Consider the following 19637-nt stretch of genomic DNA (forward strand, 5'->3'; position numbering starts at 1 on the left):
CTACTGCAGTTGTACGGGGTCTTGGTGAGCCCACACCTGGAGTATTGTGTACAGTTTTGGTCTCCTAATCTGAGGAAAGACATTCTTGCTATAGAGGGAGTACGGAGAAGGTTCACCAGACTGATTCCTGGGATGTCAGGACTTTCATATGAAGAAAGACTGGGTAGACTCGGCTTGTACTTAGAAGATTGAGGGGGGATCTTATAGAAACGTACAAAATTCTTAAGGGGTTGGACAGGCTAGATGCAGGATGATTGATCCCGATGTTGTGGAAGTCCAGAACAAGGGGTCACAGTTTAAAGATAAGAGGGAAATCTTTTAGGACCGAGATGAGAAAAACATTTTTCACACAGAGTGGTGAATCTCTGGAATTCTCTGCCACAGAAGGTAGTTGAGGCCAGTTCAATGGCTATATTTAAGAGGGAGTTAGATGTGGCCCTTGTGGCTAAAGGGATCAGGGGGTATGGAGAGAAGGTAGGTACAGGATACTGAGTTGGATGATCGGACATGATCATATTGAATGGCGGTGCAGGCTCGAAGGGCCGAATAGCCTACTCCTGCACCTATTTTCTATGTTTCTATTCCTCAGCCCACGTGCAAAACTGTTTGAAATCAAGATGGAGATCAAGATCAAGAGAGAGACGGAGGGAGATGAGGGAGGGAGGGAAGGATAAAAAGGGGAGAGGGAGTGGAGACGGAGAGGAGGGGAGAGGGTGAGGGAGAGAGAAAGACAGTTAATGTTGGAGATCAATCATCTTCCACTAGCAAACAAGGAAGTACATTTTAAAATGATTTACTTTTCATCCAAAAATGTTATTAAAACATCAAGAAGAATATGTGTTTAGCTGATAATGCTGTGACATGAGCATTTCCATTCACTGGAACAGAATGCCTCCTATGTGAAGGATACAGATAATTCAAAAAATCAATGCCATAGCAACACTGGGAGGAAATGCTGGAAGCTCCACATTGTATTGCGTATAACACCAAGAGTAATTTATTCACACTACTGTCTCTCCCACCCCCGGCAATCTGTTGCAAATGGATTTTATTCAATGGTGTTGAATGTACAGTGAATTCAAGGACAACCATTTGACTTGCTTGCAAAATATGTTTGGCTGGAGAAACAGAGGTATTGGAATTACTCCGAGGCTAGTTGAACAATAAAGAGTCACCGGGTCATACAGTGTGGAAGCAGGCCCTGATCTATTCCTCTCATGATTTTGTACACCTCAATAAGATCACCCCTCAGCCTCCTGCGCTCCAGGTCAGAGAGTCCTACCTAGCCTGCTCAACCTCTCCCTATAGCTATGAACCTCGAGTCCTGGCGACATCCCCCTAAGACTTCTCTGCACTCTTTCTGGCTTGACATCTTTCCTATAACACGGTATCTAAAACTGATCACAACACTCCAAACGTAGCCTCACCACTGTCTTGTATAGCTGCAACATGATCTCCCAAATTCTATGCTTAATACTCTGGCTGGAGAAGTGCCAAAAGCCTTTTTGACCACCCTACCTGTTTGTGACACCACTTTCAAGGAACTTTGTACCTGCACGCCTAGATCCCTCAGCTCCACAACACTCCCCAGAGCCCAACCATTCATGATGTAGGTCCTATCCATGTTAGACTTCTCAAAATGCAACACCTCTCATTTCTCTGTATTATATTCCATCAACCATTCCTCAGCCCACCTGCCCAACTGATCAAGATCTTGCAGCAATTTTTGACAACCATCTTCACTATCTACAATACCACCCACTTTTGTGTCATCTGCAAACTTCCTAATCATGCTATGTACATTCTCAGACAAATCATTGATATAGATGATAAACAGCAATGGGAGCAGTGAGACACACCACTTGTCACAGACCTCTAGTCCAAAAAGCAACTTTCCACCATCACCCTCTGCTTCCTTCGTGAAGAAAGCGAATGGTATGTTAGCATTCGTAGCAAAAGGATTTGAGTATAGGAGCAGGGAGGTTCTACTGCAGTTGTACAGGGTCTTGGTGAGACCACACCTGGAGTATTGCGTACAGTTTTGGTCTCCTAATCTGAGGATAGGCATTCGTGCCATAGAGGGAGTACAGAGAAGGTTCACCAGACTGATTCCTCGGATGGCAGGACTTTCATATGAAGAAAGACTGGATAGACTCGGCTTGTACTCCCTAGAATTTAGAAGATTGAGGGGGGATTTTATAGAAACATACAAAATTCTTAAGGGGTCGGACAGGCTAGATGCAGGAAGATTGTTCCCGATTTTGGGGAAGTCCAGAACAAGGGGTCACAGTTTAAGGATAAGGGGGAAATCATTTAGGACCGAGATGAGAAAAACATTTTTCACACACAGAGTGGTGAATCTCTGGAATTCTCTGCCACAGAAGGTAGTTGAGGCCAGTTCATTGGCTATATTTAAGAGGGAGTTAGATGTGGCCCTCGTGGCTAAAGGGATAAGTGGGTATGGAGAGAAGGCAGGTACAGGATACCGAGTTGGATGATCAGCCATGATCATATTGAATGGCGGTGCAGGCTCGAAGGGCCGAATGGCCTACTCCTGCACCTATTTTCTATGTTTCTATGATGCCAATTTTCTATACATTTAGTTATCTCTCTTTGGATCCACATACCGCACGGAACCTTGTTGAATGCATGCTGAATTCCATATATGTCTACAGCTCTGCCTTCATCAACCTTTTATGTCACATCTTCAAAAATCTCAATCTGATTCGTGAGACATGTCCCCCCCACATACAAAATCATGCTGACTATCCCTAATCAGCGCATCCATCTGAATGCATGCATCTTATCTCTCAGAATACTCTCTAGTAGACCACTTCTATTCATTGTTAACAAACCGAAAATGTATTGAATGAGAGAAACATCTATTCAACCTTAATGGGATGGAGTGGTGTTATGGTCGATTCATTGTCATGTGAACTGGAGAAATAAAAGGACACTGTAGACTCTAGAGGATGCAAGGTCATATTTTAAGGCAACTGGAGAATTAGAATTTGTTTAAAAGCTTGTAAATGGAGGTAAACCTTTTTCATTGGGAGGAGGATTAGTCGGCAGAAGATGTTGGCAAATGGATCACTTCAGTGATGGAGGGAATATTTTTAAGCAGCAATGAGTTTCTGCGATCTAACATGTAAGCATAGTGAAAATAGATTCTGTAGGAATCTCAAGGGAAGATTGAATTTAAATGTAATAAGGAAAACAAAACAGGACTCTGCTTTTCGTAGAGTTCTAAATGTACCCTTCCTTAAAAAAAACATTGCAAATTTAATATCAATACATTTAACAAAGAAACAACGTTTGAACCCACTGACAGTCAATATTTTACTGTATGCTCTCTACAATTACATTAGGCTTTTAAAATGGCTTAGCTAAAATTTCTCAGAACAACCACAGATTTTTCAGTGCTTTCATATTCTTGTACATTTTCATGGATCAATATTATTTCAGCAAACTGTTTGCAAAAGAAATGAGTAGAAACTATCTGTATTCCAGCTGACTGCAGAACTCGTCAAACACTATTGATATTTCTTACTCAAAGCTTTGCAGCAATTTATTATTCATATATAAAATGACCTCCCGGTGTCTTTCCAAGCAATGCCTTCTTCTAGGATACAAGGCCAGAGTATTATTTAAAACATATGGAATTCATTTTTCAAATAATGTCCTTGGGGACCAGCAGCTTTCAAATATCATCCATTACAAAACAGCGATAAAAGATCTTGTGGCACACCATGCAACCAGGGAAGGAAATGTTCATCGAATCTCCCTGCAAATTACTTGAATCGACAAAAGGATTTAATGAAATGTATAAAAAGCCTAGAGTTTTCACTGTTAAACTAATTTTTAAAAAATCGATTAAACAGAAAAGTGTGCCTCAAGCTCTGTGATATTCTGCCAATCAATTTCTCTCAGATGCTGAAAGGCGAGCAGAATCCCAATGAAGGTAACCACAGGCAGTAGTTACCTTCACATGAAATAAAGCACGAGTCAGCCGTTGGGCACCTGTGTCCATTCTGCCATTCATTCAGAACATTTTTAGCCGTTTTTTTACCTTAATCCCATGTCTCGTGGTTACTTTAATATCGTAAAATCTATTGTTCTCTCTCTCTCTATTGAAAACACTCAGTGACTTTGCATCTGTAGCCTTTCTGGGTCACAAATTCCAAAAATCCTTTCCCCTTTCAATTTTCTCAGATTCAGATTCAGATTCAATTTTAATTGTCATTGTCAGTGTACAGTACAGAGACAACGAAATGCATTTAGCATCTCCCTGGAAGAGCGACATAGCAAATGATTTGAATAAATAATAATAAGTGTCCGGGGGGGTGGTGATTGGCAGTCACCGAGGTACGTTGTTGAGTAGAGTGACAGCCGCCGGGAAGAAGCTGTTCCTCGACCTGCTGGTTCGGCAACAGAGAGACCTGTAGCGCCTCCCGGATGGTAGGAGGTTAAACAGTCCATGGTTGGGGTGAGAGCAGTCCTTGGCGATGCTGAGCGCCCTCCGCAGACAACGCTTGCTTTGGACAGACTCAATGGAGGGGAGCAAGGAACCGGTGATGCGTTGGGCAATTTTCACCACCCTCTGCAATGCCTTCCGGTCGGAGACAGAGCAGTTGCCATACCATACTGTGATGCCTTAATCCTTAATTTTCTCAGCAAATAGTTGCGGAGGCAAAGAAATTGTCTAGACTTTGGATTGAGACCCTGCATCCTGATACTGGTTGACCTATCGAGTTCCACTGGAAGCCAGTTTTTTTTTTTGCTGTTTTGAGAAACCCTACACACAGGAAATATAATTGCTGCTTCCACCATGTTTTGTACATCTTTTGTTATCTTTCCTTCTTCTCAAGACTCTTTGCCCAATCCTTTTTTCAAAGGAACATACACCATCCAAGAAAGTAATATAATAAGCATTTGCTTCATTCCTTCTACTGTAAGTATATCGCCGCTTATGGAGGAATACCAAACCTTACACAATGTTCGAGATGTGGTCCTTCTAGAGCCCTATGTAATTGCAACAACCCTACCTTTACACTCACAATAAAACCCAACGTACCACTTACCTTTCCAATTGTTTGCTAACATTCGGTGATTTGCGTCAGCATATCCATATCTAAACATAGCTTTCAATCGATCATTTAAAAAAATAGCCATTCTATTTTTTCCACCAGTGTATGACCTCACAATTTTCCCGTTGAATTTCATCTGTCAATTCATTAGCTGGACATATTTCACCCCCCCCTCCTCCCCAAAGCCTTTTCACCCTCCTACAACACTGCCACCTATTTTGCGAGCTTGGACATATTACTTGTTGATATTGATCAATCGCAATCATTGATATAGATTGTGAATAGCTAGGAACCCAACAACTAAGTCTGCCGATCACAGCCTTCTATTCAACCATTGTCATTGATTTTTCTAATCTCAAGACCATATTGTGAGCATGAATACAATGATTTACTGTTTTACCTGGAAGGCATGATTGAAACCCTAGATATGAGAGTAGAAGGGACAATTATTGGATCTTCTGTTTCCTTCGGAAAGTGCCTCGAGAAGAAGTTTTCAGTGGAGATGGAAGAGTGGACTAGGGGGCTGCAGAGCGAATGATCCCTTCAGAATGCTGAAAGGGGAGGGATGTGTGGTGGTGGAATCCCGATGAGGTGGAAACTACAGAATGTCAGCCATCGAATGTGGAGGCTGGGTGAAGGAGAAACCTATCCTTGTTCTGTCTGAGAAGAACCCAAGCCACTTTCTTGGCAGCTCAGCAGAGTACCCCTGAACTGAACTTCCTGTCAATTTAATTCTCCATCCACCTTCCACTTTTACACTGACCTGTCTCCGTCCTCCATTGTTGCTTCAATGCCCACATAAGCTCAAGGAACATCACTTATTCTTCCACCCAGGCACATTGCAGCCCTCAGGACATAAAAATGCTATTTTTTTACAATTTCAGGAAACCACCCCCCACCTCAGCCCCTTCCGCCTCCATTAATGCGATTGTTGCTTTCTGTTTCAACTTGTTTTTTTAAATTCTTCTTGTCTTTAATTGCAATTATATAACATTATATAAAAACAGTTATTGGGGTGCAGATCAAATTTGTCAAGCAATCAAGCTGTCATCCTTTCTCTCTCCACCCCCCCTCCCCCATCTCAGCAACATGAAACATGCTTATTTTTTCACTTATCCAGTTCCAATGAAATGATGACAGAGTATTTCCACCATTTTTAGTTTTTGTTAAATAAATAACCTTTCACAGAGTGGCAGCTTTACAACCTGAAAAGAGAGTGATTGGAACATATAATAACTACACTTACCTCTTGAACAAAAAGTACCAAATGATTAAAGCACATTGAGGCAATAATCGTTTCAAAATATCTTTATTTCAACAAACATTTTTTAAACATACCAAGAAAAAGATTGGAGGGCGAGTAAAAAAAGCTGCTTTTGAATCGTGGCTGAGAACGTAAAAAATACAACAATAAATGTATCAAAAATTGTCACAAAGCTGATCACAAAATTAAAACTGTGCAGCTTCAAATGGGAGCCATTTTGATGATTGATTAAATTCATAGTCTGAAATAATAAAGCAGTGGCAAACTAATTTGGGCATCAAGTTTAGAGACTGGCATGCTGAGAAAGAAAGGTCCTTATTCTCTGCAAAAGCTCCTTCTTCACGCTGTCTGGCACCAGGGCTGAAAGAGAGACAATCACATCAAAACCAGATTTGATGGAATCTTTTAACCATATAACCATATAACAATTACAGCACGGAAACAGGCCATCTCGGCCCTACAAGTCTATGCTGACAAATTTTTTTTCCCCTTAGTCCCACCTGCCTGCACTCATACCATAACCCTCCATTCCCTTCTCATCCATATGCCTGTCCAATTTATTTTTAAATGATACCAATGAACCTGCCTCCACCACTTCCACTGGGAGCTCATTCCACACCGCTACCACTCTCTGCGTAAAGAAGTTCCCCCTCATATTACCCTAAATTTCTGTCCCTTAATTCTGAAGTCATGTCCTCTTGTTTGAATCTTCCCTATTCTCAAAGGGAAAAGCTTGTCCACATCAACTCTGTCTATCCCTCTCATCATTTTAAAGACCTCTATCAGGTCCCCCCTTAACCTTCTGCGCTCCAGAGAATAAAGACCTAACTTAGTCAACCGATTTTAAGCGAAAGCAAAATCAATAAGTCAAAATTCCATCCTGCAGTCAGTTTATCTTTCATTATAAAAGGCTCATTCAAATTTCTACATGATTTGATTGTCATAACATGATAGCAAGAATGCACCAGCTCAGATTATTTGTGCATCATCTCATTCATCATCTGTAAAATCCAGTGTGTTAATGGAGCAGGCTGCAAATCCCGATTCAAAATCAAGGAATGGGATGGTGAGGGGTTTGGGACCAAAACAACAGTAGAGATAAGAGTAGGGGCTCGCGAGAGAGCCACTGCACCAGAATACAACTTTGGCTTGGAGATGAGGATGGAGACTTGTCAACTTGTTACTGAAGTCAGATGCACTACATTTCTTATTCTCTCCCTCCCTACCCAAAAACTCCAGTGGAAATTATGACAAATGTGGGCAGGATGATAAACATAAGAATAGTGCCAATAGTACTACACATCTCCTCCTCCTGTATCTTTTCTTCTAGTTCTTTGCTAAAAACTTCTCAAACGGTTTGTGATTATTCTTCTTCATTTGCAATTGACCAGTTGCAGGCTTGCTGAAGAGGAAGCCAATCCTCAATCACTGGTCTTCCTGAACTTTACTCGCAATGGGACGAAGACCTCACCCTATCTGGCTATGTTGTTCATTCACTATGACCAAAATTGCTCATAGCCTTCATACCAAACAATCTTTTTTTCCCCATTGCAATTCAGCAAGAAATCAGACAGTCCTTAAGTTAGGTGATTCTGTATTTGCCTCCTCTCTGACCTCTTCTGTTTCTTGAGCCTGCCGCACCATTCCATTCACTGAAAATATGCTTATGCTCACTCTATTGTTAAGAACAAGCTAGAATATGTTCCTCTTCCTCCGCTTCCTAGTGGCTTGCATGTTGTTTCAGGTCTTTCCAAAGTTAACAGAGCACTTGCAAAATAAATAAATCTGACGAGTTAAATCATCATGTTTTCAGCATTGTGCAAAAGTGACAAGGTTGGAAAATACAGTAGATACACAAGAGCAAGGTATAAAAAAGCTTGCACCTAAATGGATAAAGGCAAGCTAAGACTCAACGGGGTAGTTCAATGATTTCATAAACCAGTTCAGCAGTGGTATTCCCAGAGATATTATGTTTTGATTTTGATTTAAAGTTTGGACATTGGCACAAGATCAATCATATTGAATATTGCCGCCTTTTACCAGATGTGGTAAATCAAAAAAAGGATAGCGAGCAGGTTAACAAGTTGACAGATTGAATTCAAAGCAAAGAAAAATGGAGTTGTATACAAGGCAAGAATATATAATCTCAAAAGGAATTGTTTATACATAGTAGAATTGAGTACAAAGAGGAAGGAAGAGGGTGGGGAGTTGTTACTTGAATTTGGAGAATTCAATTTTTATCACCTAAACATTCATGAGTCTGAATAAATGTAATGCCCCAAAATATGATCTAACCATGTTCTCCAGAGATGCTGAGTTACTCCAGCACATTGCATCTTTGTTTTTGTAAACCACGCCTGCAGTTCCTGGTGTCTACAACGTTCATACCGTTGGGTTATAAGTTTTCCGTTGCAAAATACGAGGTGCTGTCCCTTTAGTTTGCGTGTGGTCTCACACTCACGATGGAGATGGTCCAGGATTGAAAGACCAGCATGGGAATAGGAGTTAAAATGGTTAGCAATCGGGAGATTCAGCAGGCCTTTTCAGACCGAGCCCAAGTGTTTTGCGAAACTGTCACCAGATCTACACCTGATCTTGTCGATGTAAAGGAGGCCATATCAGGAGCATCAAATGCAGTAGATGAGGTTTGAAGAGATGGACGTGTCACACCTGGAAGGATTGCTGGGGTTCGTGGATTGAGGCGGGAGAGGTGGTATTACATCTGCTACAATCTCAGGGGAAAGTACTTGGGGAGGGGGTCGTTTTGGAGGGGCAAAAGAAGGGCAAGTTTCATAGGAACAGAAAATAGCACAACAAATGAATATTACAAGTTCAATGTGTAAGGTGCCATGTTGGTAGTGGAAATAACCATCAAACTAGTGAGCTACTGCAGGAATTAATATCCAGGTCAATAATCACTTTGTGGCATCACAAATCAAATTTGGCATTTTGCCCCTCACTAAAGGAATTCAACCGGTGTTAAACTTTTAATAGGTTTACCAATTGCACCTTTATCTTCTAGGCCAACTACTCTGCAAAACACAATACTTGCATCTCGATATCCTCATTTCATTAGCAGCCATTCTGCTCGCTAGCTAGCTTATGAATTATTTCCCTAAACATGTCAACATCTCTCATCCCTGAACTTAGAAAAAAACATCAACTTTCACTGAAAGATTTAGGTCTCATTCATTTTTGACTGAACAAGCTTCCACGAATACTTTGGACTTTGTCCCGTATTAAAAAGTATCAATCCTATTTAGTGTTATTGTTGATATATTCATTATTTGTTTCAAATTAAATTTGTGAAGCTTAATCAGGGGACAACATTAAGTTCTAACCGTCCCAATAATTTGAGAAACAAATTAAAATGTGGGTACTTTTGCTCCTCCTGAACTGCACCCTCCAATGTATAACAATTCCAAGTGAACCCTCAAAACAGATTACATACTAAAGCAGGAAGTGGTGCCGTAGAATTATTCACATTTGCAGCTGACAAATGTATTAGTCACCCTTTAATATCTGCAACTAGTTATGCAACTAGAGCGACTAGTTATGCAGCACATCAAAAATAGTCTACCTGCCGACCTAGACCCACTGCAGTTCGTCTACAGAGCCAACTGATCCACAGAGGACGCAGTCTCAACAACACTGAACCTCGTATTGTCACATCTCGATCGGAAAAATACCTATGCAAGGATCCTCTTCATAGACTTCAGCTCTGCTTTCAATACAATCATTCCGCAGCAGCTGGTGGAGAAGTTGGAGCTATTGGGGGTTGATGCTGGCACATGCAACTGGGTCCTGAACTTTCTGTCGCAACGGCAGCAGACAGTCAGGGTGGGCAGTAGGACATCAAAAACCATAGCCGTGAGCACTGGCTCACCCCAAGGCTGTGTCCTAAGCCCCCTGCTGTTTAGTCTGCTGACACACGACTGTACTGCCAGACTCAATAACAACTTCATCAACAAGTTCGCTGATGACACAACAGTGGTGGGTCTCATCAGTGAACAATGATGAATCGGCGTACAGGATGGAGGTGGAGCTGCTCACAGGTTGGTGCAAATCCCACAACCTCATTCTTAACGTGGGAAAAACTAAGGAGATGGTGGTTGACTTCAGGAGGGCGGGGAAACAACACCATACACCTCTGCACATCGACGGAGCTGATGTGGAAAGGGTCAGCAGCATGAAGTTCCTAGGACTACATCTGTCTGATGACCTGACGTCCACGGCCAACACCACAGCTCTGGTCAAGAGAGCCCAGCAGCGACTACACCCTCTCCGAAGACTACGTAAAGCAGGCCTCCCCACCACACACCTACGGACTTTTTATAGGGGGACTGTCGAGAGCACATTGACCTACGGCATCACTTCCTGGTTCGGGAGCTGCAAGGCGTACGAACGGCACCAACTAGACAGGATTGTGAAGACCGCCAGCTGGATTATTGGTGCTACACTCCCCTTCCTGCTGGACATATACAGGAAGAGATGTATCAGCAGAGCCATCTCCATCATCAAAGACCCTTACCACCCATCGCATGACATTTTCTCCATCCTGCCATCTGGGAAGAGGTACAGGAGCATTAGCTGCAAAACCAGCAGGATGCTCCTCAGCTTCTTCCCACAGGCTATAAGACTGCTAAATGGACTTTGCCCCCTGCCAAGTATCGCGCACGAACCCCCAACCTGGACACACTGCAGCAGAGCCACTGTTGTGCCGCTGCCGGTCGGAACGCCTGTTGAATGTTTAGTAGAGTGTTAAATTTGTTCAAAATACATGTATTTTTTATTTCTATTTATTTTTCATGCTCACTGAATGGACACTGGTTGAGAAACGTTTTTTTGTTTCCTCTGGGTATGCGAATACTCAGGAAATGACAATAAAGATATACAATACAATACAGACCTCTTCCTTTTGGAGTTATTTCTGCCACCAAATCATCTACTGTAACATGTTCCAATCCTTTTTCTCTGATCACATCTATAACATATGAAGAAAGCCATTAAAAAGAGGTCAGAAAACATTTATGTCAAAATTAGGTTGTAAGTAGCTCTCTCAACATTCACAATTTTTTAGAGGCACAAGAAACATAGAAAACAGGTGCAGGAGTAGGCCATTCAGCCCGTCTAGCCATTCAATATTGATCATGGCTGATCATCCAAAATCAGGACTGGTTTTTTTCCCCCATATCCCTTAATCCCAGGAGCCAAATCTAACTCTCTCTTGAACACATCCAGTTAATTGGCCTCCACTGCATTCTGTGGCAGTGAATTCCACAGATTCACAACTCTCTGGGTGAAAATGTTTTTCCTCATCTCAGGGATAAATGGCCTACCCCTTATTCTTAAACTGTGACCACTGGTTCTGGACTCCTCCAACATCAGGAACATTTTTCCTGCATCTACCCTTTCCAATCCTCTAAGAATTTTATATGTTTCTATAAGATCCCTTCTAAATTCCAGCAAATACAAGCCCAGACGATCCATTCTTTCATCATCCATCAGTCCCGCCATACCAGGAATTAACCTGGTGAACCTATGCTGCACACCTTCAGTATCAAGAATGTCCTTCCACAAATTAGGAGACCAAAATTACACAATATACTCCAGGTGTGATCTTACCAGGGCCCCATACACCTGCAGTAGAACCTCGTTGCTCCAAAACGCAAATCCGCACGCAATGAAGGCCAACATGCCATTAGCTTTCTTCACTGCCTGCTGTACCTGCATGCTTACTTTCAGTGACTGATGTACAAGCACACTCAGGTCTCGTTGCAGCTCCCTTTCTCCTAATCTGACACCATTCAGATAATAATCTCCCTTACTGTTCTTGCCACCAAAGTGGATAACTTCATATTCATCCACATTATACTTCATCTGCCATGCTTCTGCCAACTCACCCAATCTATCCAAGTCGCCTGCAGCCTCACAGCATCCTCCTCGCAGTTCACACTGCCATCCAGCTTTGTGTCATCTGCAAATTTGCTGATGTTACTTTGAATCCCTTCTTCTAAATCACTGATGTATATTGTAAATAGCTGCGGTCCCAGCACCGAGGCTTGCGGTACCACACTAGTCACTACCTGCCATTCTGAAAGGGGCCCGTTAATCCCTACTCTTTGTTTCCCGTCTGCCAACCAATTTTCTATCCATGTCAGTACCCTACCCCAATACAAAGTGCTGTAATTTTGCCCACTAATCTCCTACGTGGGACCTTATCAAACGCTTTCTGAAAGTCCAAGTACACTACATCCACTGGCTCTCCCTTGTCCATTTTCCTAGTTACATCCTCAAAAAATTCCAGAAGATTAGTCAAGCATGATTTCCCCTTTGTAAATCCATGCGGACTCGGACCGATCCTGTTACTGCTTTTCAAATGTGCCGCTATTTCATCTTTTATAATTGACTCCAGCATCTCCCCCACCACCGATGTCCAGCTAACTGGTCTATAATTCCCTGTTTTCTCTCTCCCGCCTTTCTTAAAAAGTGGGATAACATTTGCTACCCTCCAATCCACAGGAACTGATCTGGAATCTATAGAACATTGGAAAATGATCACCAATGCATCCATGATTTCTAGAGCTACTTCCTTAAGTACCCTGGGATGCAGACCATCAGGCCCTGGGGATTTATCAGCCTTCAGCTCCATCAGTCCACGCAACACCATTTCCTGCCTAATGTGAATTTTCTTCAGTTCCTCCGTCACCCTAGATCCTCTGGCCACTAGTAAATCACGGAAATTGTTTTTTGTCTTCCTTAGTGAAGACGGATCCAAAGTACCTGTTCAACTCGTCTGCCATTTCCTTGTTCCCCATAATAAATTCACCCGTTTCAGTCTTGAAGGGTTCAACTTTGGTCTTAACTAATTTTTTCCTCTTCACATACCTAAAGACGCTTTTACTAACCTCATTTATATTCTTGGTTAGCTTACCTTCGTACATCATCTTTTCTCCCCGCATTGCCTTTTTAGTTATCTTCTGTTGGTCTTTAAAAGTTACCCAATCTTCTGGCTTCCTGCTCATCTTTGCTATGTTATACATATCTTTTATTTTTATACTGTCCTTGATTTCCTTTGTCAGCCACAGTCACCCCTTACTCCTCTTGGAATCTTTCTTCCTCTTTGGTATGAGCTGATCCTGCACCTTCTGTATTATTCCCAGAAATACCTGCCACTGTTGTTCCACTGTCATCCCTGCTAGGGTATCTTTCCAGTCAACTTTGGCCAGCTCCTCCCTATTGGTTCCATTGTCCCCTTTGTACAACTGTAATACTGACACTTCCCATTTTCTCTTCTCACTCTCAAATTATAGATTAAAACATCATATTATGGTCACTACCTTCTAATGGCTTCTTTACCTCGAGTTTTCTTATCAAATCCGGATCATTACACAACACTAAATCCAGAATTGCCTTCTCCCTGGTTGGTTCTAGTACAAGCTGCTCTAAGAATCCATCACAGAGGCACTCCACAAACTCCCTTTCTTGGGGTCCAACACCAACCTGATTTTTCCAGTCTACCTGCATGTTGAAATCTCCCATAACAACCGTAACATTACATTTGCGACGTGCCAACTCTAACTCTTGATTCAACTTGCACCCTATATCCAGGCTATTGTTTGGGGGGGAAGGGCTGTAGATAATTCCCATTAGGGTATTTTTACCCTTACAATTTCTCAGTTTACTGACTTTACATCTGATTCTGTCACCCCTCGCAAGGGACTGAATTACATTGCTCACCAATGAAATTCCTACCAAACCCCCTCTGCTCACCTTTCTGCCATACCGATAGGACGTATACCCTTGAATATTCAGTTCCCAGCTCTGGTCCTCTTGCAGTCATGTCTCTGTAATTCCCACAACATCATACGTGCCAATTTCTAACCGAGCCTCAAGCTCATCCGTTTTATTTCTTATACTTCGTGTATTCATATATAATACTTTTAATCCATTACTCCCCTCGCTCTTCACATCAATTCCTATTTCACTTGGTCTTACTCTCCTATCCTTTCCTGAGCTTTCTGCCCCATTAATTCTGGTGTCTTTCTTAAATTTTCTTTCCCTTGAACTCCATCCTTATACCTCCAGCATGTCTCCCCCCCCCCCCCCCACTATTTAGTTTAAACACACCCGTGTAGCAGTGGCAAAGCTGCCTGCCAAAAAGCTGATCCTCCTCCTGTTAAGGTGCAACGCGTCCTTTTTGTACAATTTACCCTTCCCCTAAAACAGATCCCAGTGGTCTAAGAATCCAAACCCCTGCCCCAGCTACACAGCCACATATTCAGATCCTCTATCTCCCTGTTCCTGCCCTCACCAGCACGAGGAACTGGAAGCAAACTGGAGATAACCACCCTGGAGGTCTGAGTTCTCTGAAGTCACGTTGTAGAATGTCTTTCCTCTTTCTCCCGATGTCATTTGTGCCGACATGCACTGCCACTTCCGGCTGCTCCCCTTCATCTTAGAGGATGCCATGACGACCTGGATCCTGGCACCAGGGAGGCATCACACCACCCTTGACTCCCACCTGTTGCCGCAGAAACCCCTGTCTGGACCTTTCGCGATGGAGTCTCCAACTACCACGGCTCCGTCTGATGTCTGCCTCTTCGGTTTTGCCTCGGCGTCATCTTTTGACTCGGAGACCTGTCCCCGGCTCATAATGGCACTGTCTTCTGTCCCGACAGCTTCCATGAGGGTGAACCTATTTTCAAGAGGTACATCCCCTGGGGCCTCCTGTACTCCAAGCTTCCTTCCCTTCCCCATCGTCACCCACTTTCTCTCTTCGGGGATCTCCGGTGTAACGATCTCACTGTAGGTCCTGTCCAGGAAACTCTCGTTTTCCCGGATGATCCCGAGGTCAGCAAGTTGCTTCTCCAGTGCCCCAACACAGTCCTTCAGGAGGTAGGCAAAGGTGTTGGAGAAACTCAGCGGGCGCAGCAGCATCTAAGGAGCGAAGGAAATAGGCAACGTTTCGGGCCGAAACCCTTCTTCAGACTGTCATCAGTGTCTACCTTCGATTTTCCAGCATGTGCATTTCCTTCTTAAACACAGTCCTTCAGGAGCTGAACCTGGACACACTTTCCACAGTTGTAGCAGCCAGAAGCACCATCAGTGTCCCTGACCTCGCATATCCTGCAAGCCTCACACTGAATCAGCTTACCCGTCTTATTTTCACCACGTCTCGTCCTCTCCAACTTTTGGCGTAGTCTCCTCTCCTCAGCCTCCTCGCCAAAGACTCACACTTTTCTCACAAGACTCGAGCCAAAGACTACGCATTTTTCTCACAAGGCACCTCCATCGACAAGGCCGCTCCCCTAGAGCAATCTTGCTTATAATGGCTAATTAATTGCCTAATTCGCCAATTTACAAAAATTTTATTCCTCAGCCAATCCCTGCCTTCTTCACCTGCTGCCGACCTCTCAGGCAATCCTCAGCCTTTCCCTCTGACTCGCCGACTTCCAGCCAATACTAGCTCTCGCTGCTTCTGGCTGCTCCCTCTCTCCTACCTTCATGGAAAACACTTGAATCGGGCTTTTGCAGTGCTTTTTAAATCTTCTTTCCATCGGTTCTATGTTCTACAATCCCATTTGCCAATATTATCTGTATCCTTAATGAATAGTACATATTAGCTCAGCATAGGCAAATGACAAGAGACATTCCCATGGCCAATTTCAACTTAAGTCACAGTAATGAACACCAATACTTTGGCCCAATTCCTTCCATTCAAGAATGGAATGTGAGAAATAATAGAACAGGCCATTCTGCTCTTGATTCTGTCCCACCATTCAGCAAGATCAAAGCCGATCTTCACGGTTCCTATTTCCCTTGGTTCAAAAGTCTACCATCCTTAATAAACACCAGAGCATACCTTGCCGTTCACAAAATACATTTCTGCTCATCTTATTTCTAAATAATTAACCCCTTACCCAGAGAGGGTCCCATTTCCCATATGTCACTCAGTTTGTTTTTTTTTTCTACCCCATCTTTCGCTAGTCACTTATTTATTTTCTTCAGCCTCCTTATCTTCCTTTATTAGAAAAATATTGACTTGAAAGATAAATTATGTTGATTTATCATGTTACATGGCCATTTTTAAACATACAAGCCAGAGTCCTTTCCTCAGCCAACGATATGGACCCAGTGCAAAAACCCAATTCTCACCTATGAGGAATCAGCCTGCAGTCTAATTTCCTCAATATAAACACACCCTATGCACCAAGATCTTGGGCAGCCGTCTTCCCCCAATCAATGTGTACCTTTGCAGTGCGCTTTTAACTGATCTTTCCATCCACATTCAGTGAGTTTTGCTCTGAGCAACTCCTTCAGTCTGGAGACAAAAGAGAGTAGGTTAGAACAATGTCCCAATTATTTAGAAAATCTGAAGTACATTCAAGATGGAAATTGCCTTACCGTTCTCGTTCGCCTGTTTCTATCAGTTTCTGGTTTATTGTTGCTCGGAGTTGTGCATCTTTATTCATTTCGGATAGCTTAAATTCCAAGAAAACACAAGATTATGGAAAATTAGAAGCCTTTATTTTAACATCTACATTTTGCTAGGGCCTAGTTAAGCAAGCAAATCACTGACTTTTAGGACATTTAAACACTTCATGATTGTTTAGGGTTCAGGACCCAAACAGCAGATTAGAATGTTATTTATAAATGTCAGAAACTTCAAAGGTGTCAGACAAATAATTTATTTCATGAATAAAACACGAGGCTTTTAGACGTGTGCCCATTATTCTTCAACATATTGGACATGACCTGCGCAAAACAAAACTGAGTGTCTCGTATAAGCAGATAGACAAGTCGGATAGGAGATAAACAAGTTAACCACAAAATAGTTCTGCTTGGGAAAATGCCCGTTTTCAATTAGTTTCTAGGTATCTAGATGTAGTTAATGGGTTTCCCGTCATCTTTTAACCTCTCTCGTTATTACTTCACACTGAGCAGTGTATGTCGATGCAATATAAAGCACAGGAGGGATTGAGGTAACAAAAGCTGAGATTGGTTGGTCTCCATGAGATTTAAAACAAATCTCTTCCTGTATCTCTCGGCTCCCATCCGATGGTCAGTGCATACCCACGTGTCAATATAATGCGTCAGTCTGAAGAAGCGACTCGATCCTAAATGTCACCCAATTCTTCTCTCCAGGGATGCTACCTGTCACGCTGAGTTACTCCAGCATTTTGTGTCTATCTTCGGTCAATATTACAACAACGTAATACATATACGATGACTGATATTGGAAATAAATATAGTCACATTTAGTAACATTTTGACATATTACTCTGAACTCCAAATTTGCAAACTTGCAGGATAAGGTAGCTATTGACCAAAAAAAAAAAAATGCCATGCGGAATTTAACGTGCAGAACTGCAAGGAGATTCACTTTGGCAGAAGGAATGAAAAAAGTATAGATTTAACAGGATTATTCTAAAATAAGATTAGTATTAACACTGGCACTCTGGGCCTCAAGTACGCAGATCTTTGAAGGAGGCAGGACATATTGATACAGTAATTAAGGAAATTGATCTTGTGATTCACAAGTAAAGGTATTGAGAATAAGAGCAGGGAAGTTGAGCCAAACATTTCGAAAACTCTGTTTAATCCACAGACTATTATGTCTAGCCCATGTCACGCCACTTTAGGAAGCTTACAGCGATTCTCAAAACTGTACAGGGAAAATTTACCAGAATGGTTCTGGGGATGTGAGATTTTTATCTACAAGGTATGGTTAGAAAAGTAAGAAATGGTCTCCGAGGGAAGGAGGAGTTGAAGTGAGTTTTGCGAGGTGTACAAGGTTATGATGCCTTTATACAACGGACACCGCAACAATTATCCCAATTTACTGGTGCTATTAATACGAGGTACTTTTAGTAATCATTGATTGTAACTCTTAGGCAGCAAGTTCCAAGTGCGATAAAAAATTAATCCCCTCCCCATCCCAACACAAATTACATCCCTAGCCAGCCAGCCAGCCTCACCCTGACGGCTTCATCTTCCTTTACACCCCCTCCCCTCCGACTTCTCCTGCAGCAACCCACTCATACCCAACCCCCACAGCTCCTCCTCCCACCTACCCTTCTCCCTGTCCCCCTTTACACCCGTATCCCCCGTCGCCGCCGCCAAGCGCTGCTCTGCTCAGCTCAGCGCTGCTCTTCCTCACCTCCTCGGCCCCCAACACCTCGGATCCAAGGAGACGGTGCTCATCCACGCTGCTTCCCCCAACACCCGCGCTCCTGCACATTTGTTCCCCACGCAATCAACAGCCGACAACTGGAGATCATTCAAAATGACCAGAAGGCGGAAAAATGACAGCAAATGGAAAAAAAATCTATTAATTTGTGTTGCTTTTAAAAAGCAAAACTTACACAGGGAGTTGCAGGTGCGCTGTTACTAATCTCCCCCCCCCCTCCCTCCCTCCTCTCGTCAATAACATCGACCACAAGATCGCAGCACATGACCATAGGTTAAATGATATGGCTGTTCACAAATATAATACTCCACGTTTAAAATATGTTCCAATATTTGAGATGTTAATAAATGCAACATCCGCCGGGAACTACAACTCCCGTCATGCTCGCCGCTTGTGTTGACGGAGCGCGATGGCGGCGGCCAACTGCTCCCTGACTGTGGACAGGCGGCTCATTGACGCCAAATTTGAGAGTTACCGGTTATCGCTCGAGCCGCTGCCCACCTACACCGTGGACCTGGATGGCGGTGAGTTCAGACAATGATGCGATGCGGGAGGCTCCATAATAAGGTGCGCGGAAGAGAAGTACTGAGTTGCATTGCTCTAGCGTCCCGTCTCAGCGAGCTGGGCCCGAGCTTGCAGATGGATCCCGCCAACAGCACAGTGACTGGACAGGCCAGCACTGCTGCTCAAAGCTCCTCTAGTATCTTTGCTGCTGCTCAAAGCTCCTCTAGTATCTTTGCTGCTGCTCTTTGCTCTTCTAAACGGATACAGAGAAGGATGGAAACACTGAGGTGGTCAAGCGATACCTTTGAAGAAAGCGAGAAGTGACAGCACAGGAGGTTGAGATGTGATCTTGGGTGTATTAAATCATGAGAGGCATAGTGTGGAATGCACTAGTAGGGGGAATAAAAGAAGGCATGGGTTTTAGTGCGAGGGGAAAGATTTATCAGGAAATTGAGTGATAACTTTATACACAGATGTTGCTGGGAACATGGAACAATCTGCCAGAGGAAGTATTTGATGCAGGTACAATAACAACATTAAATATATATGGCTGATCATCCAACTCAGTATCCCGTACCTGCCTTCTCTC

General features: G+C 43.0%; 2 protein-coding genes across 4 annotated transcripts in view; one reads left to right on the forward strand and one right to left on the reverse strand.

The window, feature by feature from the left end:
- Positions 1-19637, forward strand: part of nudcd1 (NudC domain containing 1) — a 168012-nt gene that overhangs the window by 46348 nt on the left and 102027 nt on the right. Inside the window, exon 2 of the mRNA XM_055634672.1 lies at positions 18943-19068. Coding sequence (XP_055490647.1) covers positions 18954-19068 — 115 coding nt within the window. The 5' untranslated portion in view covers positions 18943-18953. The remainder of the gene's footprint in view (positions 1-18942; positions 19069-19637) is intronic.
- Positions 6381-19043, reverse strand: eny2 (ENY2 transcription and export complex 2 subunit). Of its 3 annotated transcripts, none has more exons than XM_055634675.1 (5): positions 19020-19043; positions 16759-16835; positions 16605-16675; positions 11261-11335; positions 6381-6711 (listed from the first exon to the last, which is right to left on the reverse strand). In XM_055634675.1, exons 2-5 carry the CDS (start codon positions 16824-16826, stop codon positions 6635-6637), a joined length of 291 nt encoding a protein of 96 aa, XP_055490650.1. In that variant the 5' UTR covers positions 16827-16835; positions 19020-19043; the 3' UTR covers positions 6381-6634. The 3 variants fall into 3 exon arrangements, with proteins under 3 accessions (XP_055490650.1, XP_055490648.1, XP_055490649.1); XM_055634673.1 differs by lacking the exon at positions 19020-19043 and adding an exon at positions 18515-18615; XM_055634674.1 differs by lacking the exon at positions 19020-19043 and adding an exon at positions 18429-18502.

Source organism: Leucoraja erinacea, chromosome 4, assembly GCF_028641065.1.
Source record: "Leucoraja erinacea ecotype New England chromosome 4, Leri_hhj_1, whole genome shotgun sequence".
Lineage (NCBI taxonomy): Eukaryota > Metazoa > Chordata > Chondrichthyes > Rajiformes > Rajidae > Leucoraja > Leucoraja erinaceus.

Bases quoted from the DNA above. Each gene is read 5' to 3' on its own strand.
- eny2 (XM_055634673.1), bottom strand. From the start codon at position 18,595: ATGTGCAGGAGCGCGGGTGTTGGGGGAAGCAGCGTGGATGAGCACCGT. The intron at 16,676-16,758 runs GTAAGGCAATTT...TTTTGTCTCCAG, and splicing joins GAAACAGGCGAACGAGAACG to ACTGAAGGAGTTGCTCAGAG. The intron at 6,712-11,260 runs GTCTGTATTGTA...TCTCTCTTTCAG, and splicing joins AATAACTCCAAAAGGAAGAG to CCCTGGTGCCAGACAGCGTG.